Genomic DNA, 20,047 nt, shown 5'->3' with positions numbered 1-20,047 from the left:
AAGGCATTAGGAAAGATGAATGAACCTCCCCTTCTGAATGTGGTCCTGCAGAAAAACTCTCAGCCTCAGTGAGTCACAGCACCTGGAAACGGTTGCATTAAGAACCAGCTTCCACCCCGAGAAGACGTCCACAGAGGAGCCGGCTGCTTGCTGCACAGAAACAACGCGCAACAGTCTCATTTTACGCGTCCAAAAAATCCAGGCATTGTGCAAGAAGCGTTGCGTAAGTGAAACTGATATCGCATAAAAACTCTCGAAGCCAGACTTGAGTCGAGGAGGAAAAGAAAGAGAAAGAAGAGGTTTCGGCTCTTGTGGAGTTTTGGAAGAAACAAAATGTCTAAACCTAATTACTCTGGCACGTTTGATATGGTGGAGCAGGAGAATATGGACTCGTACCTCGAAGCTTTAGGTAAGACTCTCTTTGTTGCATTGGTGCAACTTTTACTCATCTGTAACTCTTGAACACAAATCAGTTTTATTGATTAAACCCATCCTCCATTACATGCACATTCACTTGTGTTGCTCTTTTATTTAAAAATTTGTATTACTTTGTTGCTGTGAGATAATCTTTTAATCTCCAATCATTGATTTTATAATGTGGATCATCTTCCTTTGCAGCTGCACATTAGTGAAATGAAATCACCACCTTGTCCTTTCTATGACCCCACACTCACACACACACTCACGCACACTCTCAGAGGGGAGTATCCGCTCTGTCTGCACTGTGTGACAAGACAAAGCTCCCCTTCTTAACAAAGCAACCTTGAAGTATAGCTCATGCTGTATTAATCTTATCTTCCCTCTCAGATATTAATTTCGCCCTGAGGAAGATTGTGTGTCTGTTGAAGCCCACCAAAGAGATCACTCATGACCCGGCCACAGGAGCCATGAAGATCCGCACCATCACCACCTTCAAGAACTTCAACATGGATTTCACCATCGGAAAAGAGTTCACTGAAGACCTGGGCCCGGTGGACGGTCGCACCTGTCAGGTGTGTGTTGGTATATGTTTTTCTGAGCATGCATCCTGTCTGGACACACGTACAGGCTCGATGATACTGTGAATATACAGTATCATAACTTGTTACACAAGTTTGCTTTGTGTGTTTTAATTTGGAATGTATGCGGAAAGTTGACCCACCTACTGCTGTGTTTTTGTGCTGTAACCACCCCCCGCTGCTTCAACCACAGCTTGATCCTACAATGAGGGATGTGTGTGAGAAAACAGAGGGGAAAAAAACTCCTCAGTTTCCAAAGCCAGTAAGGAAACTGGTGCATGAATCTGAATTAGCAGCATTATCTTACAGTGGCCAAAACAAATGAGCACACGGAAGCAATAGAAAAGAGTTTTGAACTAATGGCGACCCATTGGCAACACACAAAGACTCGTGTGAGCTGCTTTACATACTAATCACACACACTAACACATCGTCGCTGTGCTCTTGCAGACTACAGTGAGCTGGGAAGGAGACAAACTGGTGTGTGTGCAGCGAGGCGAGAAAGAAGGACGAGGCTGGACACACTGGCTGGAGGGTGACAAGCTGCATTTGGTAAGGATGTATGGATGGATGGAGTGAAAGGAAGTGGCCAAAGCTGAGGGAGAAAGGGAGGGAGGATACGGAAGAAGGAAAATCAAGAACACTCAAGGGAAAAGCTGCTAAAATTGATATGCAAAATGAGGGATAACATGCAAACAAGATTAGGCTGTTGCACTACACTGTCTCTGTGTGAAGAAGTCCTTTTATCAAAAGTTTTGTGAAGCTCTGTGCTGCCTGAAGGGGTAAAGGTATCCTTACTATGAAGGAAGGCAAACACAAAAGAGACAGAAGACTTGAATAACACAATAACAGAACACCATGGGCAGATTATGAGACAATAGGTCCCTGGGCACAGATATGCAAAAGGCCCCACCACCTCTCCTTCACAGAAGCAAGACACACAGATGCCTCTTTGTTATCGGTGTTTGAGTCTCTCTTTTTATATGTGTGTATGTATGTATGTATGTATGTATGTGTGTATATATATATATATATATATATATATATATATATATATACATACATACATAAAATTGTGTGTCTCTTTGCAGTTCCTTTGCATCTACGCAGTTATTTTGTGCCTCTATGTGGTTGTTTTGCCTGTTTTAGTAGTTATTTTCTGCGTCTTTGCAGTTCCTTGCATCTCTTTGTAGTTATTTTGTGCATCTTTGTAATTGTTTTGCCTGTTTTTGTAGTTATCTTCCATCTCTTTGCAGTTCCTTTGCACCGACGTAATTGTTTAGTGTCTCTTTGTAGTTGTTTTATCTGTTTTCATAGTTATTTTCTTTCTCTTTGCAGTTCCTTGCATCACTTTGTAGTTATTTTGTGCATCTTTGGGGTTGTTTTGCCTGCTTTTACAGTTATTTTTGGTCTCCTCGCAGTTCCTTGCATCTTTTTGTAAGTATTTTGTGTCTCTTTAGGCTTGTTCTGCCTATTTCTGTAATTATTTTCTGTCTCTTTGCAGTTCCTTTGCATCTGTGTAGGCTAGTTATTTTGTGCGTCTTTGGGGTTGTTTTGCCTGTTTAAGTAGTCATTTTTATTTCTCTTTGTTGCTGTTTTGCCTGCTTTTGTAGTTAATTTCTGTCTCTTTGCAGTTCCTTTGCATCTGTGTAGTTATTTTGTGTCTCCTTGTGGTTGTTTTGCCTGTTTTTGTTGTTATTGTGCGCCTCCTATTGTTCCTTTGCATCTCTTTGTGGTCACTTTGAGTTTTTCTCTGGTACGCATGTGTTAATTTGAGCTACATTTTGCAGGTAAAGGCCAGAGGGGCCCCTCAGCCTGTGCCAGTAATCCATCAATGCTCAGCACTGAGGGAGAGCATTGGTTTTTCTAATTTTGGTTGTAAAAGAGTTTAAGCTTGTCGATAATCTGTCAGCACTTATTAAGATTTAAAACAAGCAGCATTGTTCTGCTAATTAGCTCTCGCAGGATTTCTCATACTTCGGTTGCAGTTGGGACAAAGCAGTGCGTTGTTGACGTCCAAATTCAGGAGAGAATTGAGAAAGAAATGCCAGCCAGGATCAGGCTCTAAAATGGTGGATTTTAAAGGTTACACAAAGCAGGAGAAGGGAGCAGCGAGAGGATAATGAAGAGTGAGTGAACGAGGGGGAGCTGGAGGAAGAAGGGGGAGTGGGGTGAAAGGAGGAGCTGGTGAAAGAGTGGGAGGCGAGGTCAAAGGATGTTAGGAGGGGGTGGGGATGGAAATGTATTTTGGATCCAGTCCCAGGTTTGTGTATCACTCATTTAACTCTGCTTTGATGTGCCAAACTGTCGCATTGATTCTCACATTTCATTTACACCTCCCCTCCTTCTCTTCCTCTCTGCAGGAGATGAGAGTTCAAGGCATCGTGGCCAAGCAAGTCTTCAAGAAGGCTAATTGAAGCAACTGAAAATGTCTTTAAGTGAATTATTCTTAGTAGAATATAGTTAAGGACTTGGTTCAAGATGTGATTAATGTTTATAGTTTCTTTTAATTATAATCAACATTATTTTGAAATACTGCAATAAGACTAAGTATCTGTAAAAAAAAAAACAACTACTGGACATGTATATCTTAATTGTTCCTGTGTGGTGGTACTAACTGAGAAGAGAACAGAATGACTTGTGTAAACATTCCCTACATACTTCTTCATATTGCACCATCTATCTTCACCATGCTATAAACAAACCATTCCACTGTCGGACATCACTGCTGCATCTTTAATTCATCACATCATTATCCAACTTTTGTGTGTGTGTGTGTGTGTGTGTGTGTGTGTGTGTGTGTGTGTGTGTGTGTGTGTGTGTGTGTGTGTGTGTGTTACAGCATATGTTAAAAGTTGTACATAGTTTTATAAATACTGAAATTCATTGCTCATTACAATGTACTTTTACAAGAAGACTTTTCTTGGTTTAAATCAGTTCTCATGCACAATTCTCAACATGAGTCAGTGGGGTTGGAAAAAAATAAATTAAATTAGTTTTCCTTTAAATTATAATTACAAAAGACATCATATACATTAAAGAATAAGCGCTAGGAAATCTCTCATATTTTTCTTAATGTCAGCAAATCCCATGAAAAGACCAACAAGGGGTTCATCCGTCTCTCAAATTCTGACCTCCCTGTGCAGTCCTACCCTTTCCCCACCACAATAAGAGGTGATGTGGAGGGGTTTTGAAAAGCAATTATCTCGTTTCTGTTTTAGAAAACGTGTAGGAAAAGTTTCTTTTTTTTTATCTGTTACTTATAAGTCTCTCTTTCAAACTCTGTGCCAACTATTTAAAAACAATGCACGAGTGCTGCTTGGTAAGTATTTTGTGGTGGCGTGTCATTGTATCATGCTGGAAAAGGGGTGAAAATGAGCTTTCCCACCTGGGTGTCATATGTCTATGACTGCAGATCAAAGCCAATTCGAGCTAGAGCTGATAACTACCTGTGACTACTGCAGAGTCATTTGTCCTGGGAGCAATTACCAAGTTTAACCTTGAGCATTAAATACAAAGTGACATATTCTCAGGCAGGTTTTTGTGCAGTAGGACAGGGAGCCCATTTGTTCTTATAAATGTGTACATTAAAAAGCCACAGATGTACTGTATTGTAGTCTTCACAAATGTTTCTTAAACTGGGGTAAACGAGTATTTGTTGGGTGCTGCTTTCTGCTGTGGATTAATCAACATATACAGTGCATATTTACAGCAGCAGGATAAGCTTCAGTGCCTATGCTCATGGTGATGACAACAATGGAGCACCATTACACAAAGGAATAAGCTACATCCGGCTTTGAATATACATTTGTTGGAAGGACACATTCATTTTTGGTTTTGGCCTTTTCATGGGATTTGATTGAAATAAGAAAAATACAGAAACATTCTTTCATAGACACCACTAAGCTGTAGCCAAAAACCGAGGACAGCACTGGTTTCACTCGTGAAGCTCCAAAGACTAATTCACATCAAAGGGAAAGCAAGTACAGAGCTGCACCAGTGTTTCATTCTAAGTGCATATCAGAAATACCACTTATGGGGTGCCGGTGGCTTAGTGGTAGAGCAGGCGCCCCATGTTCAAGGCTGTTGCCGCAGTGGCCTGGGTTCAACTCCGGCCTGTGGCCCTTTGCTGCATGTCGCTCCCTCTCTCTCTCCCCCTTTCACACTTGTCTGTCCTGTCCATTAAAGGCTAAAAAGCCCCAAAAAAATCTTAAAAAAAAGAAATACCACTTATGCTGAACTTCTCATTAAAGTCCTGCAGGGGGCAGCAAACTGCCAGCAACATTTGACTCTTAAAAAAAGAAATATAAAAAAAGAAACCCTACTCTTTTGTTTTTTGGTATAAATAGGTCCAGTTAAATGTCTAAAAAGTAGTCACAGCATCTCCAAGCTGCAGAGGGACTCTGAGCTTCATCAGTGTCCCGTTACAAAAAACATTTACTTGATTATGTCCCCACCCACTCGTCCTCCTGTGGCTCTGAGTGGGTCCTGTGGAAGTTGGTGCAATATCCATTGGTGTGGCTGGATTCGATGAAAGAAACTGAAACGTTCAGTGGAGTTATAGGATGGTTGCTGTCCACGCTGCCCACACTGTCTTGTGTGACACAACTGACCACATGATCATCTGAGGAGGGAAAAAAAAATCAGTGTTCAGTGTGGCCATCCTCGAGAATAATGTAACATTAAACAGGCTGAGTACTTTATTTGATTTATGATTATTATGAGCACTAAAATTAATGTAGACTTGTGCTGGAGAGGAGAATGTATTTCTCACTTTAATGCACATAAGTGACAGTTCAAAGGAAAAACCAACTAAGTGTCTTTGAAACTCTGCTGGTGGGAAGAACATCGGTTTACCAAAATATGTCCCCCTATTTGGTGTTTGATGATGCTTTATAGCAGGGGTCAGCAGCAACCTTTACTATCAAAAAAGCCATTTTTTGGCATAAAAAAAAAAAAAAAAAAATCTGTCCAGAGCTGTGAAACATATTTGAGCCTTAAGATGAAGGTTACAGCCTATTAAGTCTAGAATAGTCCACAAGGTGGTGACTCTGCAGTGGGCTATTTCTGACTATTTGGTACCTTAAAGTAAACAAATCTGTCCATGTACGATTAAACTCTCTATTTTCCTTTGAGACTTTTACTTTTTGGGATTTGGAATCCATACCTCGTCTGGACAGGGAGACTCAAAATGAGCCACTGCTACTGAGGTTTGGCCAAATTGATAGGAAAAGACACCGTGCCAGAGACATATGATGCACATTTAGGTTGATGAATGTTGAGGTTTTTTTATTCGGTGTATGGGCTACACATTTTAACAGCTGGAGAATGAAAAAAATCACTTTGGGTGTGATAAACACTGATAAATGGAAATTATCAACCTGGGGTCACAGGTTGCCTACCCCTGGTTTAGAGTGGTGTCTTACACAGCTGTTGAGTTCTGGTGTCTCATTTATAAACATTGGGTATGCACAAAATAAGGCCTGGAAGAGGCGTACGCCACTTCCCATGCAAAAGTTGTGATCTATAAAAACAAACTTGATTGTAGAAACTTTGACCCATGCTTAGAAACATTTTGGAGACAGGAAATTGGCAGCGCAGATGGTGAGGTGGAAGCCTGATTGTAGAAATTGTCTAATATTTTTTTGGTGCATGCCATTTTAGGCTTTTGTCTGTACATACATTTTTGGTATGAATCCTAATATTGTGTATAAATGAGACCCCTGGTGAGTGCGAGGGCCACAGTGCATGATTCCCATAATTTTCATACTTGGTGAAGCCTTTGCATTCATTAAGGTTATCCATTCTTTAATTCAGGTTTTTCCTCTGATATGTCACCTATCTGTGCATCCTCCATCTTCATCCTTTGCAAAATCAATGCAGAATTGTTACAATGACAACAGAAGACACTGTACACATCTATTTATGTGTACAGTGGCGACAGGCCACTTAAGGCAGAGGGGACAAAGCTCCATTCATTCATTTATTTGGATCCCCATTAGTCACGACCAAGGTAGCAACTACTCTTCCTGGTGTCCATGCAAGCAAACATTACATCATAGAGTAAAACAAATATATAATTAAAAATTAAAGGCAAAAGGAACAAAATACAACCAAAAAGCAAGAAAACTACAAAACAAAAAAACAAACAAACAAAAACAAACAAACAAACAAACAGACAAAACTAAGAGACTGACGACAAAATAGTCAGAAATTGTCAGAAGATAATAATAGTATGAATTATAATTATAAGCTCTGCATGCTGGGAGCAAAAAAACGTGTGGTTGCAGTGCTACTGAAAAAATTAGACATTGATATAATTCTGGATTGATGCATGACATAAAACACACCTAATTACTGCTGTTATTTATCCTTGTTCAACAATTTAAGGTCAGTGGCTGGAAATAATAGTTTGGCAGTTGTGTTGTACATCAGACTGTCGCTCACAATTAAGCTTATAAGTCACGTGACTGATTGCCGTGTCATTTGCTGGTGGTTACGATAGTGAGTGCGGTCACCATGAACATACATTTAAGAGTCAGTCCTATAAGGTCAACTTGAGATTAAGCACCTCGGAGCCGATCAGCAACAGGATATCGTTATAAAAAATAATCAGATTTTACGTGGAGTGGTCCTGTGAGACTAAAATGGCGACCTGCGAAATTGTCAGAGAGGACGCTTTTTCTTTTAAGTTTCTTTTTAAGTTATTCGGAGGTGTTCCTTGCTGGTCAAGAACATGAGGAAACTTTAAGGATCTCAGACTTTCTGAGAGGATTATCAAACATGTAAACAGCACGACAACATGGTGGAACAGGGCTTACTCGGCAGGAAGAGCTGACATAGGGAACAACTGACAGGAACAGGTAACAGGTGAGTGCTCAGTGGGGAAATGTAAAATAAGGCATTATATCAAATTCTGGTTTTGCATCTCTTCAAAGTATAATGCCCTATTATTTCTCCACCTTAAACTACCTTTGTAACCAGTGCTGGGGAGTGACTAGTTACATGTAATGAAATTTCAAAGTAAAATAATTGTAATCAATCAGTTACAGTTACTAAGGAAAAAATATGTAATTAAATTAAAATTACTAATCAAAATGTTGGTGATTTCCAAATATATCACTTTACGTAAAAAAGTTTTTATGTAGAAAAATAACCTATTTCTGGCCTTTTTAAAGCGTTATTGCCCAGTTTAACCTGCTCAGATGCACCCCCCACCCTCCATCCCAGTGGACATAATGGACCAACTACTGGGTGGAAGAGGGTTATAAAATCCTCCAACCTGCACTGATGCACTCTTACTGAGCATGCGCAATGCTGTACTGTGTTCGTCATTGAAGAAGCTCCATACAAATAAAGCTCTATGTGACTCTCCTGAGAAATGTAAACTGTTCAAACTAAGACAGACATTTAGGATAAAATCTACACCTCTCCAGTCGCTATAAAATAGTAGTTGTGTTTGTTTTATAGTAAAGTGTAACAGGAGCAAAAACAGCTTTTAAACATCAGTGAAAAAGGAAATGTTTATTCCCTTTAATGTATTATTTATTCATTTATTTACTCATTTATCAATTTTTATTTATTCTGTTGGCAAAAGGATATAGAATATACACTATCAAAATTCAGGTAAACAGCAGCATGAATGAAATAAAAGTCATACATATACATATAAAGAACATAAAATAGGAGTAACTGAACTTTTCTCCATGGTTACCAAATATAACAGCTCCTTTACACCTCACGCCTTGATGTAAGGTGTTTCATTCAGCTGTGAAGGTGACTACAAACGGACCCTAACCCCAAAACTCTGAGATGGAGTGGGACTGGGTAGGATCCGGTTTGGGAAACGCCCAACTTTTCTAGGATGTCTAAATCTATGTTACTGTCATCTGACTCCACCCAAGTGCACAGGCTTTAATGATGGAATGTCTGTAAACCAATCAGAGTGTTTTACATCATCTAAAGTGGACTGCAGTAGAGCCACCCCCCCTTTTCCAACAAGCATGGCCAACAGTAAGGCACCCTTCTGTCTATTATCATATTGTTAAAGTACATGATTTGTGTTTTGACTGTGTTTGATTTATAAATAAGATGTTATATTACTTATACATGTCAAAAATGAAAGATTTATAGCTTTTACAAAGGTTTTTTTAGAAAACAAAAATCCTTCCAGTGGAATATGCGGGGGATGTGAGCGTCGACAGGGAAATACTTTCGTTGAAGTTTTCCAATGATTAAATCAGCTTATAGTGCGTCCTATTGATTATGTACAGTATGAATCTCAGGAGGTCTTCAACATACTGTTTTCTGGAGATACCTCCGAAATAAAGAATATTTTGACTCATGCTGATGAACACAATGCAATATATATATGTACAATGTGTACAATGTAAAGCATCACTTTATTTGTTAATATGAGTTAATCATTCATTAGAAATAAATAATGTCAATTTGTTTTGTGGAAAAAAGGTCTGTTTAGACCATTTATTGTTGTTTTTCCTAATAAGTATTTTGAGATTCTTCATCCAATGGAACGCACAGAAAAACCCTGCGTAATTAAATGTCCTAATAAATAATTATTATTTCTTTTTTTTTGCAAATAATTTAGTGCAATAAATAAGATTACTTTGATTAAGTAGCCTAATTAAAATAGTTGCATTACTTTTTTACTACATTTCAAAACTAACTACCCAGCACTGCATGTGTCACATTTACTCAGGAACACTCGGGGGTGCAGACGTGGTTTAGGAGTAAAGTTACCAACTGTAAACCACAATGTTCTTGTCAGACCCCATCTCTGTCATTTCCTGTCATTCCTCTGCAGTCACAGTCTCTTACAAAGACTAACAGTAAACACACACCCACACACAAACATATTTAAAGCTGCATGCATCAGGGATTTCTCACCTGAGTTGAATAGTTGTAACTTGAAGCCGTCCTCAGGGCAGCTTTCTTGGCAGTGACTGGTCAGGTCTGTGAATGGTAAAGGCAGCTCCAGCTGAGTGAACGGTGCTGGAACCATGTGATCCAGAGAGACAGGAACACTGGAGCGAGCTGTCACACAGGAAGGAGAGCACAATAGGGTCAAACATGAGATTATTCAAGGATTATCTCCTATAATAATCATGATTTCTAATTATCTTATTCAGAACAAAGTACTGATAACTTGTAAGACAGAATTATAGTGATTGACCCTTAGGTGGCACTATAAACTCTCAGAATCCAATATTCTGCTCTGTGGCATCAATTTTCATAGAGGTGTGAAACGTGATGCTGATAAGTATCGGAACAACTTGGTTTCTAGGAAAAGTGCTTCATATGTATCCATTCATACATTAATAAATGTGAAAAAGTCAATTGTATCACAGCTCGGTGTGACTCAATAGTGAAGTGATACTCCTCCTCACATTTGTCTTTTGAGTATGAAACGCTCACCTCATGTAGACTTGAAAGGCGGTTGTAAAAACTTGGCAGTTTCCTTTTTCATTGCGAAAAGGAAACTGCAGAAAAGAGTCAGATTTGACTCACGGCAGATACAATAGATTCCAGTGAAGTCAAGTTTTTGGGTGGAAAAAGTTAACAACCTTCAATATAAACATGTCAGGCTGCACACTTCACTTTCTCTCATGTTCACAGACATTCTCAGTTTCTGAAAAACAGTTGTAATATGGCTAAATACACTTCATATACTTTTTCTGTCAGTATTGGAATCTATTGAAGCCACCATGAATCGAAGCTGACAGCCACGGCTTTCTTTGTGACAACCTTTCAAACCTGCTGTTTTCTGCACAGTTTCACTGCTTTTGTCGATGAACTGTTTCCATGGTGTTTGTTATTTCGCTTAGTACCTTATGTGTCATAACAGCTGTCTTTTTTCTCTATGTAGTGCAGGCTCTGTATATGTCTTCATGTTTCTAACTGCTTTTATGATTGATTATATTTTCAGTGCTTTTATTCTTTATGTCTGTGCCTTTAACTTTTGCCTGCTCGGGGACTACAGATGAAAATGAGCTTTGGCCCCATTTCCCGTAAGCAGCTTGGTGCAGTTCAGTATGCTTTGACATAGTTTCAGAAATGTTATTGACATGCTCCGTCCCCGTTGGAGAATGAAAGCCAGACAGAACAGACGTGGAGTGGAGCCACAACTCCAGACCCTCAGGGACCCCAAAGTCCTTGCATTCACTGTGTCAGTGTGTTCATGGTAATGTCCTGCATCATTATCTGTCTTGTCCAGCAGTCTTGTATAGGAGCCCTGTGTCAGACTTTACATGCTGCATGCTCCTAAATACATTTGCATCTTACCAAAAGAGGGACCCATAGCTAGCTTTGCACTGGCGCTGCCTAATGAGTTAATCCAGCTGCAAGAAGAGTGAAGGATAAGCGTTTGTTTAAGGTCTCCCCTCCAGGCTACGCAGTTATTATATTGCTAAAAAAATATATAAATTCAAAAAATTGCTATGCTACGAAAGGCAACCACGCACAGCTGTCCAAAATAATTATTAGCAAATGTAATCATAATCATAAATAAACTTTAAAAATTGCCATTTTTATTATTACTACTGATTTTAGCATTACAGAGTATTGTAGCTCTGCTTGTGGTTTGTGCAAATGGCATTGTCATACCCCAGCAGAAGCTGTTGCTCGACTGCTGCGGGTCGGTACAATTAATGTCAGACATTGTACTGTCTCTTTATTTTATTACATTGAAATGTATTAAAAAGTAGGAAACTAATGTCACATGGGTGTTATGTAAGCTACATCACTGTCAATTGTTATAGTTTTTGTACAGTGGAAGTATATTATCAAAATTGTCACGAAAAAAGTCATAAGTAAGTCATAGACAAAAGTCAGTGAGTGCACTTCTCTGTGCAGCCCTCAATTATATGCTTGCTTCCATCATAACTTTGGGAAACCCTCTAAATTTTTTGTTTCAAAATGCTCTAAAATGGTCTGTTTAGCTGTTGAGTTTATGAAAGTTTCTCCTTTGGGAAATTCCCCCCAGACCCACCTGAACGGTTAGGCCGCAAACATTAGCTCACTAGTCAAAAGTGTTGATTGATTACAGGGCTGCCTTCTAGCATGCTTTAAAACAAAAAATATAAATGTGAAAACACTAAAAATAAGTATTTTCTGTCTGTTTTCCACAAAAACCAGGTACCTCTTGAAATTACATCCACTACTTCTTCTTCCATTGAGAACATTTTTTTGCAAATATGTTCTATTTCACGACTTAACTACTGGACCATGATTTCTCCTACTTCCCCTGAAAAGCCCACTGTCAGTGGTTTTCACATCACAATGAGTATGCAGCATAGTGGACGTAGCTATGAAGCCCAGCCTTCTCTCGGTTGATTGTTATTTTATCTGTAAATTCCAGTATTGGCACACTGCTTCACTGGAAATACGGTGAGATGTCAATGAAATACAACACGTCAGCCAAAACAATTGGTTATGGGACTGTACCACATGCGTAGGACCTGTTTCTCAGTATGAGTTATCTGCCTGTGAAATGTGCGTCACTTTAAACCAAATAACTGTGTCAGGCAGAATATGTACAGGATGTGGTTCACCCATTCAGTTTACAATGCTCGCCGAGCTTGTTCAGCATCACGTTACATAACTCCTTATTAAACCTTCCTGTGTTAAACGGCCTTGTAAATATTCTGCTTTTGTTATACTTCTTTTTACATAAAGTAATCCTGACCGCACTTCTAAGAAAATCAGGGGTGTAAATTTCATTTGACTTTAGCTGAAACGGTGTGTTTGAAAGAGATAGGCAGTGACCTTCAACTCTGCGACTTCAAAGCAAACTGTCTCACAGTTGTGGCTGACAACATGCACACTTACTGCAAGTGAGTGGGCATGCCTGCACGCCGCTTCGTCGCCTCTTCGGGAAGACTTTTTTTTTTTCAAAGAATGAGGACAAAAGTGTGTGAAAAACAGTGATGAAACACACCTACACATGTGACGCATTGTACACACCTGCTCTGTATGACTTGCGTTTTGCCCTCCAGCAGATGAGACCAAGCAGGACAAGTGCAGTCAACACCAGTCCTGACCACAGGCCTGCAGGTAATATCCAGGGACAATCTGATAAACAAACAGAGAGGGGATTTTAGAGGGAGCTGAATACATTTTAAACAGGGTTTTCTCCTGATTACACAATAACTTCTGAGAAATAACGTGGGAGTGAGTGATTACTGAACACTCCTCTTTCTCATTAATAATGTTGAAATGTAATGAATAAACTGACTGTTAAAAAGGCTTTCTGAAGAAAAACTATGACTTTTGTGAATAAATCATCTTCATTTATATTTCACTCCATGTTTGGTAAATTATGGTCACACAAGAACAATGCCAAGTCATACTCTAGTTTAACATGTACGCACTACACGTGTTTAGGGCAAAACTTTAAACATATAGATATCACAATGAAACTTCCCCAGTTGATTATTAACATTAAGGCAACATGTTTTCTGAAACTGTATGTTTAAATATGCAAACGAACCATTATTTACTTTAATATGTATTCAATTGCATGCATTGCCAGAACAAAAATCTGAACGTTGGATAATGCCAGGTTCGGATTTTTTGTTTATTTTGTTAACATTTTAGAGTCAAATGTTTCAACAGAGGGATTTTGGATGTCTCATCATCCAATTTTGCAGTGTTTTAGGAATAAACCCTCCTATAAATCAGGCTATGAATGATATATGAACAAACACTTAAGTAAAAAACTTCAGAGATTTCTGCATATGAAATGAAACATTTTGAGAAAATGGCCTTGAAAGATATGTATAGTAAAATTACAAACACTTTTATACAAAAAACACTACATGTGAATAAGGTAAAGCTTTCACCTACTAAATATCATTATGAAACTTCCCCAGCTGATTACTTACATTAAGACTATTTTTTTTTTGTATAACACGTTTTCTGAATTTTTACAATTAAATATGCAAAGGAGGCATTATCAAAGTAAATATGTGCTTTTTGCATACATTCCCAGACAAGAAAATTGAACTAAAATAAACCCCTAAATGTGTATTTTGGATGTTTTCTTTGTACTAATCTGAAAGAAGACAAATTATGGAAGCAAAATGGCCCAAAATCTCAAAATTTACCAGCGCATGAAAAAGCTGTTTTCACCTTGTCAATCAAAAAGCACGCCCACTGACTAACTGATTGAGCTTTTGGCTTAAGTGTGCAAGTGTTTTGCTTCCCTCTGTGTTGCCAGCACCCGCAGCTCCCTGCTCATCTGTCAGCAGGTGTTGCGTCAGCCGTTTTCGGCGGATGAGCAGGGAGCTGCGGGCACTAGCCACATGGAGGGAGGTTGACCATCCATTTGCACATTCTTCCTTTGTTGCAATGACACAAATCTGGTTAAAAATTGCCAAAATTTCCCGCTAAGAGCCAAAAACTCTCTCAGTCACAGAAGTTGCTTGGTGTGAATGTCATCTGGGTATTGTGATGATGAATACCAGACAGTAACACAGCCCAGTGGATTGTAGTTTTATAGTTGTGCTGTAGGCTGTATCAACTGTCAGCATCTGTGTTCTGTTTCTCTCTGTAAAGTCCACTGAAGGTGGAGCAGGGTATCCATTAATTTTAGGCAGCTAGCAACACGGCTTCAGGGATGGCAGTGTCGGTTTGTCCACCACTTTGGTTCAGATTAAAAAAATCTCAGCATTACTGGATCAATTGCTTTGACTGTTTTTTAAAATGTCCATCATGGTAAACATACCTGCTCAGCATCAGCATGTTAGAATTGTCAGTGTGAGCATGTCAGCATGCCAACATAAAGCATTTCCACTGCATGTTATGGCACTGCTCCACTCGACTTGCTCTGTTTTGGTTTTCCATCGGCATAACTACTTGTTTTTTGGTACCACTGCAGTGGCAGTTCCATACAAGTTGAACCAACACTAGCAGGTGAAGTTAAAATGCTGCAGATCACTGATTGGTCTGAGAGAATCATCAGTAGCGGAGCAGGGGACATCCTGCACAAACCCACCATTTTTAAACAACCAAGCTACCTTCAACAGTGGCTGCATGTTTTTTATAACCTTGACCCACATTTGAAAAATGGCAGCCTGCAGAACAACCTGCACACTCTATTTTTCACTTCAGTGTACATTAGCGCAGGAATTTTTCTGTTTAGTTGGATTCAGCAAGTGGTGCGTTGAAGATAATGGGCATGTTCCAAATTGCACACATTTTCTTTTTACCTTTAGTAGGTACTGCAGCTGCCCTGAAAAAGTACGTACTGTTGCATGCACACAATCGGGACATACTACTGTCTCAGAATATTACACCCTGAACTTTGACCCACTTTCTCGTATATTTGTTACCATGGAGATAAACAAAACGCCAGAGACTGAGATCAACCCAGAGAGCTCTGCTGCTGTTACTTTGCAATGTATGTAGTTTTAACTTTTAAGTTATAACTACATAGATTCTAACATATATTCCCAACTAGTGAAATGATTATGCATTTCTCTGACATTGTTATTTTCGTAGTTACGTCCTTTTGGTGTTGGTAATCTTTCCGATTATTTTGTTCACTTAGACAATTAATATTACTAGGGTCAGAATAGCCAGAAAAGCATGCTGGCTTGCATAGCGCAAAATGTGGCCGGATGTAGTAGAACATCCTGGTATTTTGGCATACTGCATTTCACATACTATGTATTGGGACATACTAAATATTTTTCTGGAACACTAAATAGTATGGTAGAATTGGTATTGGAACGCATAGTTTGTCTCTGCAGTTTCATGCAGTGTTGCTATGGCGATCATCAAGGCCCTGGTATCAAAAGTGAGTCGAGTTGAGCCAAGTCAGGCAGTGGAAACGAGGCACAGGTGCAGACTGTAGACTGTTGAGCTCTGCTGCTCAGCTCGCTCCTTTCCAACATCTTGACACCTTTCACATCATCACACATAGTTTTTGAATTGTCATTTGACACATTTATCCTAAAGGAATATTGATCACTGCAGCTTTAATGTTTATTCTCTATAAGAGCTCTTTACAGCCAGTTACAGTGAAATCATTCCCATCGCCTGTCAGGGACTTACTAACTGTAACAAGTGCCTTACGTTACCCTCTTCCTTAGAAATGGTTTTCTAATCTGTATCACTTCTACTTCCTCTCACAACAACTCAGCCATGTGATGAACTGAGGTTCAGCAAAAGCTCACTGAGTCACGCAGGATAAGAGCATCCGCTAAATTGCATAAGATCTTTTTTTTTTTTAAATAAAGCTAAAAGATTTTAAGATCTGAGTAGATGATACACATTTCAAACAACAGCCTAAAGGTAAAAATGGAGACCTACTACATTTGATTTCGCCACAGATGGCATCCGTGTCTCGTGTTCCTGGAGTTTTCAACACTCTTCCGTAGTCCTCACATCTGAAAACAACACACAGAGACAAGTAAATAAATATCCACATACTGTAGTGTATCTGCAACCATTTGAAAATGAGAAAATACAGTTGTTTTTTTAATTTGGGCATGTTTGTCCCAGAAAAAGGGATGTCTGAAAAAAATTCAGCAAAGCTCAGGTATGACCTTCTCAGTTGTGGATTATATGTAGTCATAGATTGTGTGATGTGGATGTCTCTGCTCCATAAACTGATGATGTCAACCGAAACAAAAACAGTCATTTCTGCTTTGTTTCGATGGATGATTAATGAATGATTCACACCGCATTACATACAACATCCTCCTTCAGCTTTGATAATAATAACATGAATAACCTTACCTGGTATGTGGTCGGCAGGGTGAGGATGAATCTGATACGTTGCTGAAGGTCCCGCCTGGACAGGGAGCGCAGATTAGGTCTTTTGTGCGAGTTGCTGCAGGAATAAATGAGTTTTTTCAGTTGCCAGTTTGTACTGTGTTTTGGTAAGATGTGAATGAATGAATGATTACAAGAGGAGCCTACCTTGAACCTCGACCCCTTTACCCTTAGGGCAGGAGGTCAGTTGCAGGCAGTGGTCACATTCATCATTGCTACAGTAGAAACCATCCACACACTCACACACTGCGTTCGCCTTATGTGTGCACTCCATCAGATTCCTCTGGTTGTTTTCTGAAAGATTCAAAGACTGATATCGTTTATCTCAGAAGAGCGATCGATCTTACAGTCCTGCAGCCTGTTGCAAAAGCCCCCTTCATATTATTTTACCGTATTTCTGTAAAAAAAAAAAATTGTGTGTGAAAACATTTGGTCCATCTTAATCGAGAATCTAAGAGAAGAGCATGGGCAGATTATGAGACAACAGGTCCCTGGGCGCAGACATGTAAAAGACCCACCAGCACTCCTACACAGAAGACACCCAGACTAGATGAGACATGCAGCCCCAGATGAGACGGAACAACCACAAAGACAACAAGAGATGCAAAACAAGGAGACAAAAAATAACCTTTTGTTTCTCTTTGTAGTTTTCGTGTAGTTGTCTCGTGTTATTTTGTGTCCTTGTTGTTACTTACTGAGTGTTTGTGGTCATTTTGTCTCTTTACAGTACGTTCAATTTTGTGTCTCTTTGTTTCTCTGTTGGGTAGTTTTCTGTCTCTTTGTGGCTGATTCGGTGGATGCTCTGTCTCACTTTTGCATCTCTTTGCAGCTGTTCGATTGACTCTTAAAAAAGATGCTTACACTCACATCAAACAGAAGCTTTTGTCCAGAGGCTTGTGCCCAGTACGTTGGCTCAGTAATCCATCCATAGGAAAGACGTTGATGTATTTTGTATAGATTGTAAAGTCCTCTGATACAAACTTATAATTTTAGGCTACATAAATGAAATTAACTGGACTTGACCTTACAGTAGATCACAAAGTTAATCTTTTCACAAGCAATTTCCCCTGTTATTTCCACACTATAAAACATTTAAAGCTGTTTCAACTTAAAAACGAAGATTCCCCAGCTGCTTTAGAAATGTGACTTAACAGAATTAAACTTCTTCTACTTTTTCTCATTAGTTGTGAAAATACAGTACAAATTGTTTTAAGGCTGCCTCAGCTGCTGATTTGTTCCAGAATTAGGTTTAACGTTGTTCAATCAGAAGTGTATGGGGGTTATTACTTTCAAGGTTGTTAAAATCATCTTTTATTTATAGACTCTGGCACTTCATTGGAGCTACGAGATGTTAAGACTGAGTAAAGTCAATCAAAGACCCAATTCCATTTCATGTTTTTACTCCTACCCATTATTTCCGAGTGAGACCATTCCCCTCGGAGCAAAGTTAGAAGGGAGAGTGGTTGAAATTTTCCCTTAAACCCTTCAAAAGCCTCATATGTCATCACTAGTTGTCAATGCTACCATTTACATAAACAAATGTCACTAGCGTTGAGACATTGCCAGCACTGGCTAGTTAGCTACTGCAACATCAGCATGCTAGCACTTTCTTTTCTTAGGCTTGTTATAAAGAAAAGGGCCATAATACACTGAAACAACATAAAACTAAGATAAGTCTCTTTTAACAAAGGGAATACATTTGCTACTTTCTTTTGTTGTTAGTGCAGCCATCTTTCCACTGATTTCTCATGTTGGTTTTGAGTGTGCCTCTGAAAACCCTCTGTTTGGGAGGCCATGTAGCCCTGACACTTCACAAGAATTGGTACACCCTACCCTTAAACGTGAACGTGCAAAACGAAGGGGTAAAGGCTAAGCGGTAGAGGCAAGGGGTGTATCAGGTTTCTGACATACTTGGTGTCCTTTTGTCCAGTTTTGTATCTCAACTAATACTTGAAATAGCGTCAGACAAATTGTGAACAAAGTTTGGTCACACAGAATGAGTTATGTAATGACTGACCCCACTGGTAGGTAAGTGAAGTTTAATGGGTTAAAAGTTGAAAAGAGGAAGATGTTTAAGTTGCGGATTTGTGACGCTGTTCACATGAAGAAACAATAGCAAATCATATATTTGTACTCTATAAAAAGGCTGCGGGCGGGGGGGGGGATGGGGGAGAGGAAGGAACTGTGTTGGTTTTACAGAAAATGTGTGTGTGTGTGTGTGTGTGTGTGTGTGTGTGTGTGTGCATATACAGTACCCGACTGTGTGTGTATGTGTGTGCTGACTTACTGTGACTGCAGGTCTTGCATTGATGACATTTAGGCAAGTAATTTTCGGTGTCCGTGTAACCCCCATTCTCACATTTGGCACACACTGTCCTCGGCCGTGCGCTGCCACACCTCTCTTTCATGTACTGTCCTGATGAGAGTTGAGAAAACAGATATACAGAAGAATCAGATGTGATGCAAATACAGCATGTGAGGAATGCTCCGACAGTAACAACTGTGTCATAGTGTGCTCAGTCCTGTAAAGAAGTCTGATATCCAAAGAGGAAGGAAATGATAGAAACTTTAAGGTGTTGACTGACCTGCAGCACAGCGATCACAGCATAATCCATCAGCTTCATTGGGGTACTCGTCTTTTGAGCAATTCAGATTAGCCATTTGTTGCCCATGCGATTACAAGTCCTCCAGCTTTGTGTTGATTATGTACGAGCGTCTTTCTGTACACTCCTCCTCTGAACCTGGGTCTGCCTTTGAAATGACGGCTGTTAAACTTATCTCAGCTCAAAGAGCATCACTCAGGTACTCCCTCTCTTTTCCCTTTCTCTTTCTATGACTCTCTCGACTCTCTTTCTGCTGTCTGGACGGTCTGTGACTACAGTTATGTTTCCCCTCCTCACTCTGCCCTACCTACTTCTCATGTCTTTTCTGATCCTACACAGTGGAAAACCCCAGTGACCCTAATCTGCTGTTTTCCCCTCCGTCTCTCTTTCTCTCTCTCAGTCTCTTTCTCTGTGTCTGTCTCTCCCCATTTCCTTCCTGTCTTAGCCCTCTCACTGCAAAGTAAGCTATGCGTGTGTTTCCGTATCACTACAGGACCAAAGAGCTGATTTTGGCACTCTTAACTTCGCATAGCAAAGCAGCACAATGAGACATTTCCTCTCTCTACTACACCCTTTCCTTTCAGTCCCTTTCCATTGTTTTCACTCGACCTTTGTCCCGGTGGCGCGGGGATATTGTCAAGCTAAAAT

At 39.6% G+C, this 20,047-nt stretch overlaps 2 protein-coding genes across 2 annotated transcripts; one reads left to right on the top strand and one right to left on the bottom strand.

Annotated features, from left to right (window-relative positions):
* Window positions 1-11: 11 nt before the first annotated feature.
* On the top strand, window positions 12-3,835 carry rbp5 (retinol binding protein 1a, cellular). Its single transcript, XM_049583723.1, has 4 exons — window positions 12-409; window positions 808-992; window positions 1,449-1,550; window positions 3,362-3,835. Exons 1-4 carry the CDS (start codon window positions 334-336, stop codon window positions 3,413-3,415), a joined length of 417 nt encoding a protein of 138 aa, XP_049439680.1. The 5' UTR covers window positions 12-333; the 3' UTR covers window positions 3,416-3,835.
* Window positions 3,557-20,006, bottom strand: LOC125893151 (tumor necrosis factor receptor superfamily member 5). Its single transcript, XM_049583699.1, has 8 exons — window positions 19,382-20,006; window positions 19,084-19,212; window positions 16,944-17,090; window positions 16,761-16,854; window positions 16,332-16,408; window positions 12,981-13,088; window positions 9,906-10,052; window positions 3,557-5,622 (listed from the first exon to the last, which is right to left on the bottom strand). Exons 1-8 carry the CDS (start codon window positions 19,455-19,457, stop codon window positions 5,444-5,446), a joined length of 957 nt encoding a protein of 318 aa, XP_049439656.1. The 5' UTR covers window positions 19,458-20,006; the 3' UTR covers window positions 3,557-5,443.
* Between the last annotated feature and the right edge of the window lie 41 nt (window positions 20,007-20,047).

Source organism: Epinephelus fuscoguttatus, linkage group LG8 (assembly GCF_011397635.1).
Source record: "Epinephelus fuscoguttatus linkage group LG8, E.fuscoguttatus.final_Chr_v1".
Classification (NCBI taxonomy): Eukaryota; Metazoa; Chordata; class Actinopteri; order Perciformes; family Serranidae; genus Epinephelus; species Epinephelus fuscoguttatus.
Note: the sequence above shows the minus strand (reverse complement) of the source record. Positions and strands in the feature narration are given on the sequence as shown.

Bases quoted from the DNA above. Each gene is read 5' to 3' on its own strand.
- rbp5 (XM_049583723.1), top strand. From the start codon at position 334: ATGTCTAAACCTAATTACTCTGGCACGTTTGATATGGTGGAGCAGGAG. The intron at 410-807 runs GTAAGACTCTCT...CTTCCCTCTCAG, and splicing joins CTCGTACCTCGAAGCTTTAG to ATATTAATTTCGCCCTGAGG. The intron at 993-1,448 runs GTGTGTGTTGGT...GTGCTCTTGCAG, and splicing joins TGGACGGTCGCACCTGTCAG to ACTACAGTGAGCTGGGAAGG.
- LOC125893151 (XM_049583699.1), bottom strand. From the start codon at position 19,457: ATGGCTAATCTGAATTGCTCAAAAGACGAGTACCCCAATGAAGCTGAT. The intron at 19,213-19,381 runs GTCAGTCAACAC...AACTCTCATCAG, and splicing joins CTGTGATCGCTGTGCTGCAG to GACAGTACATGAAAGAGAGG. The intron at 16,409-16,760 runs GTAAGGTTATTC...TGTTGTTTTCAG, and splicing joins CCCTGCCGACCACATACCAG to ATGTGAGGACTACGGAAGAG.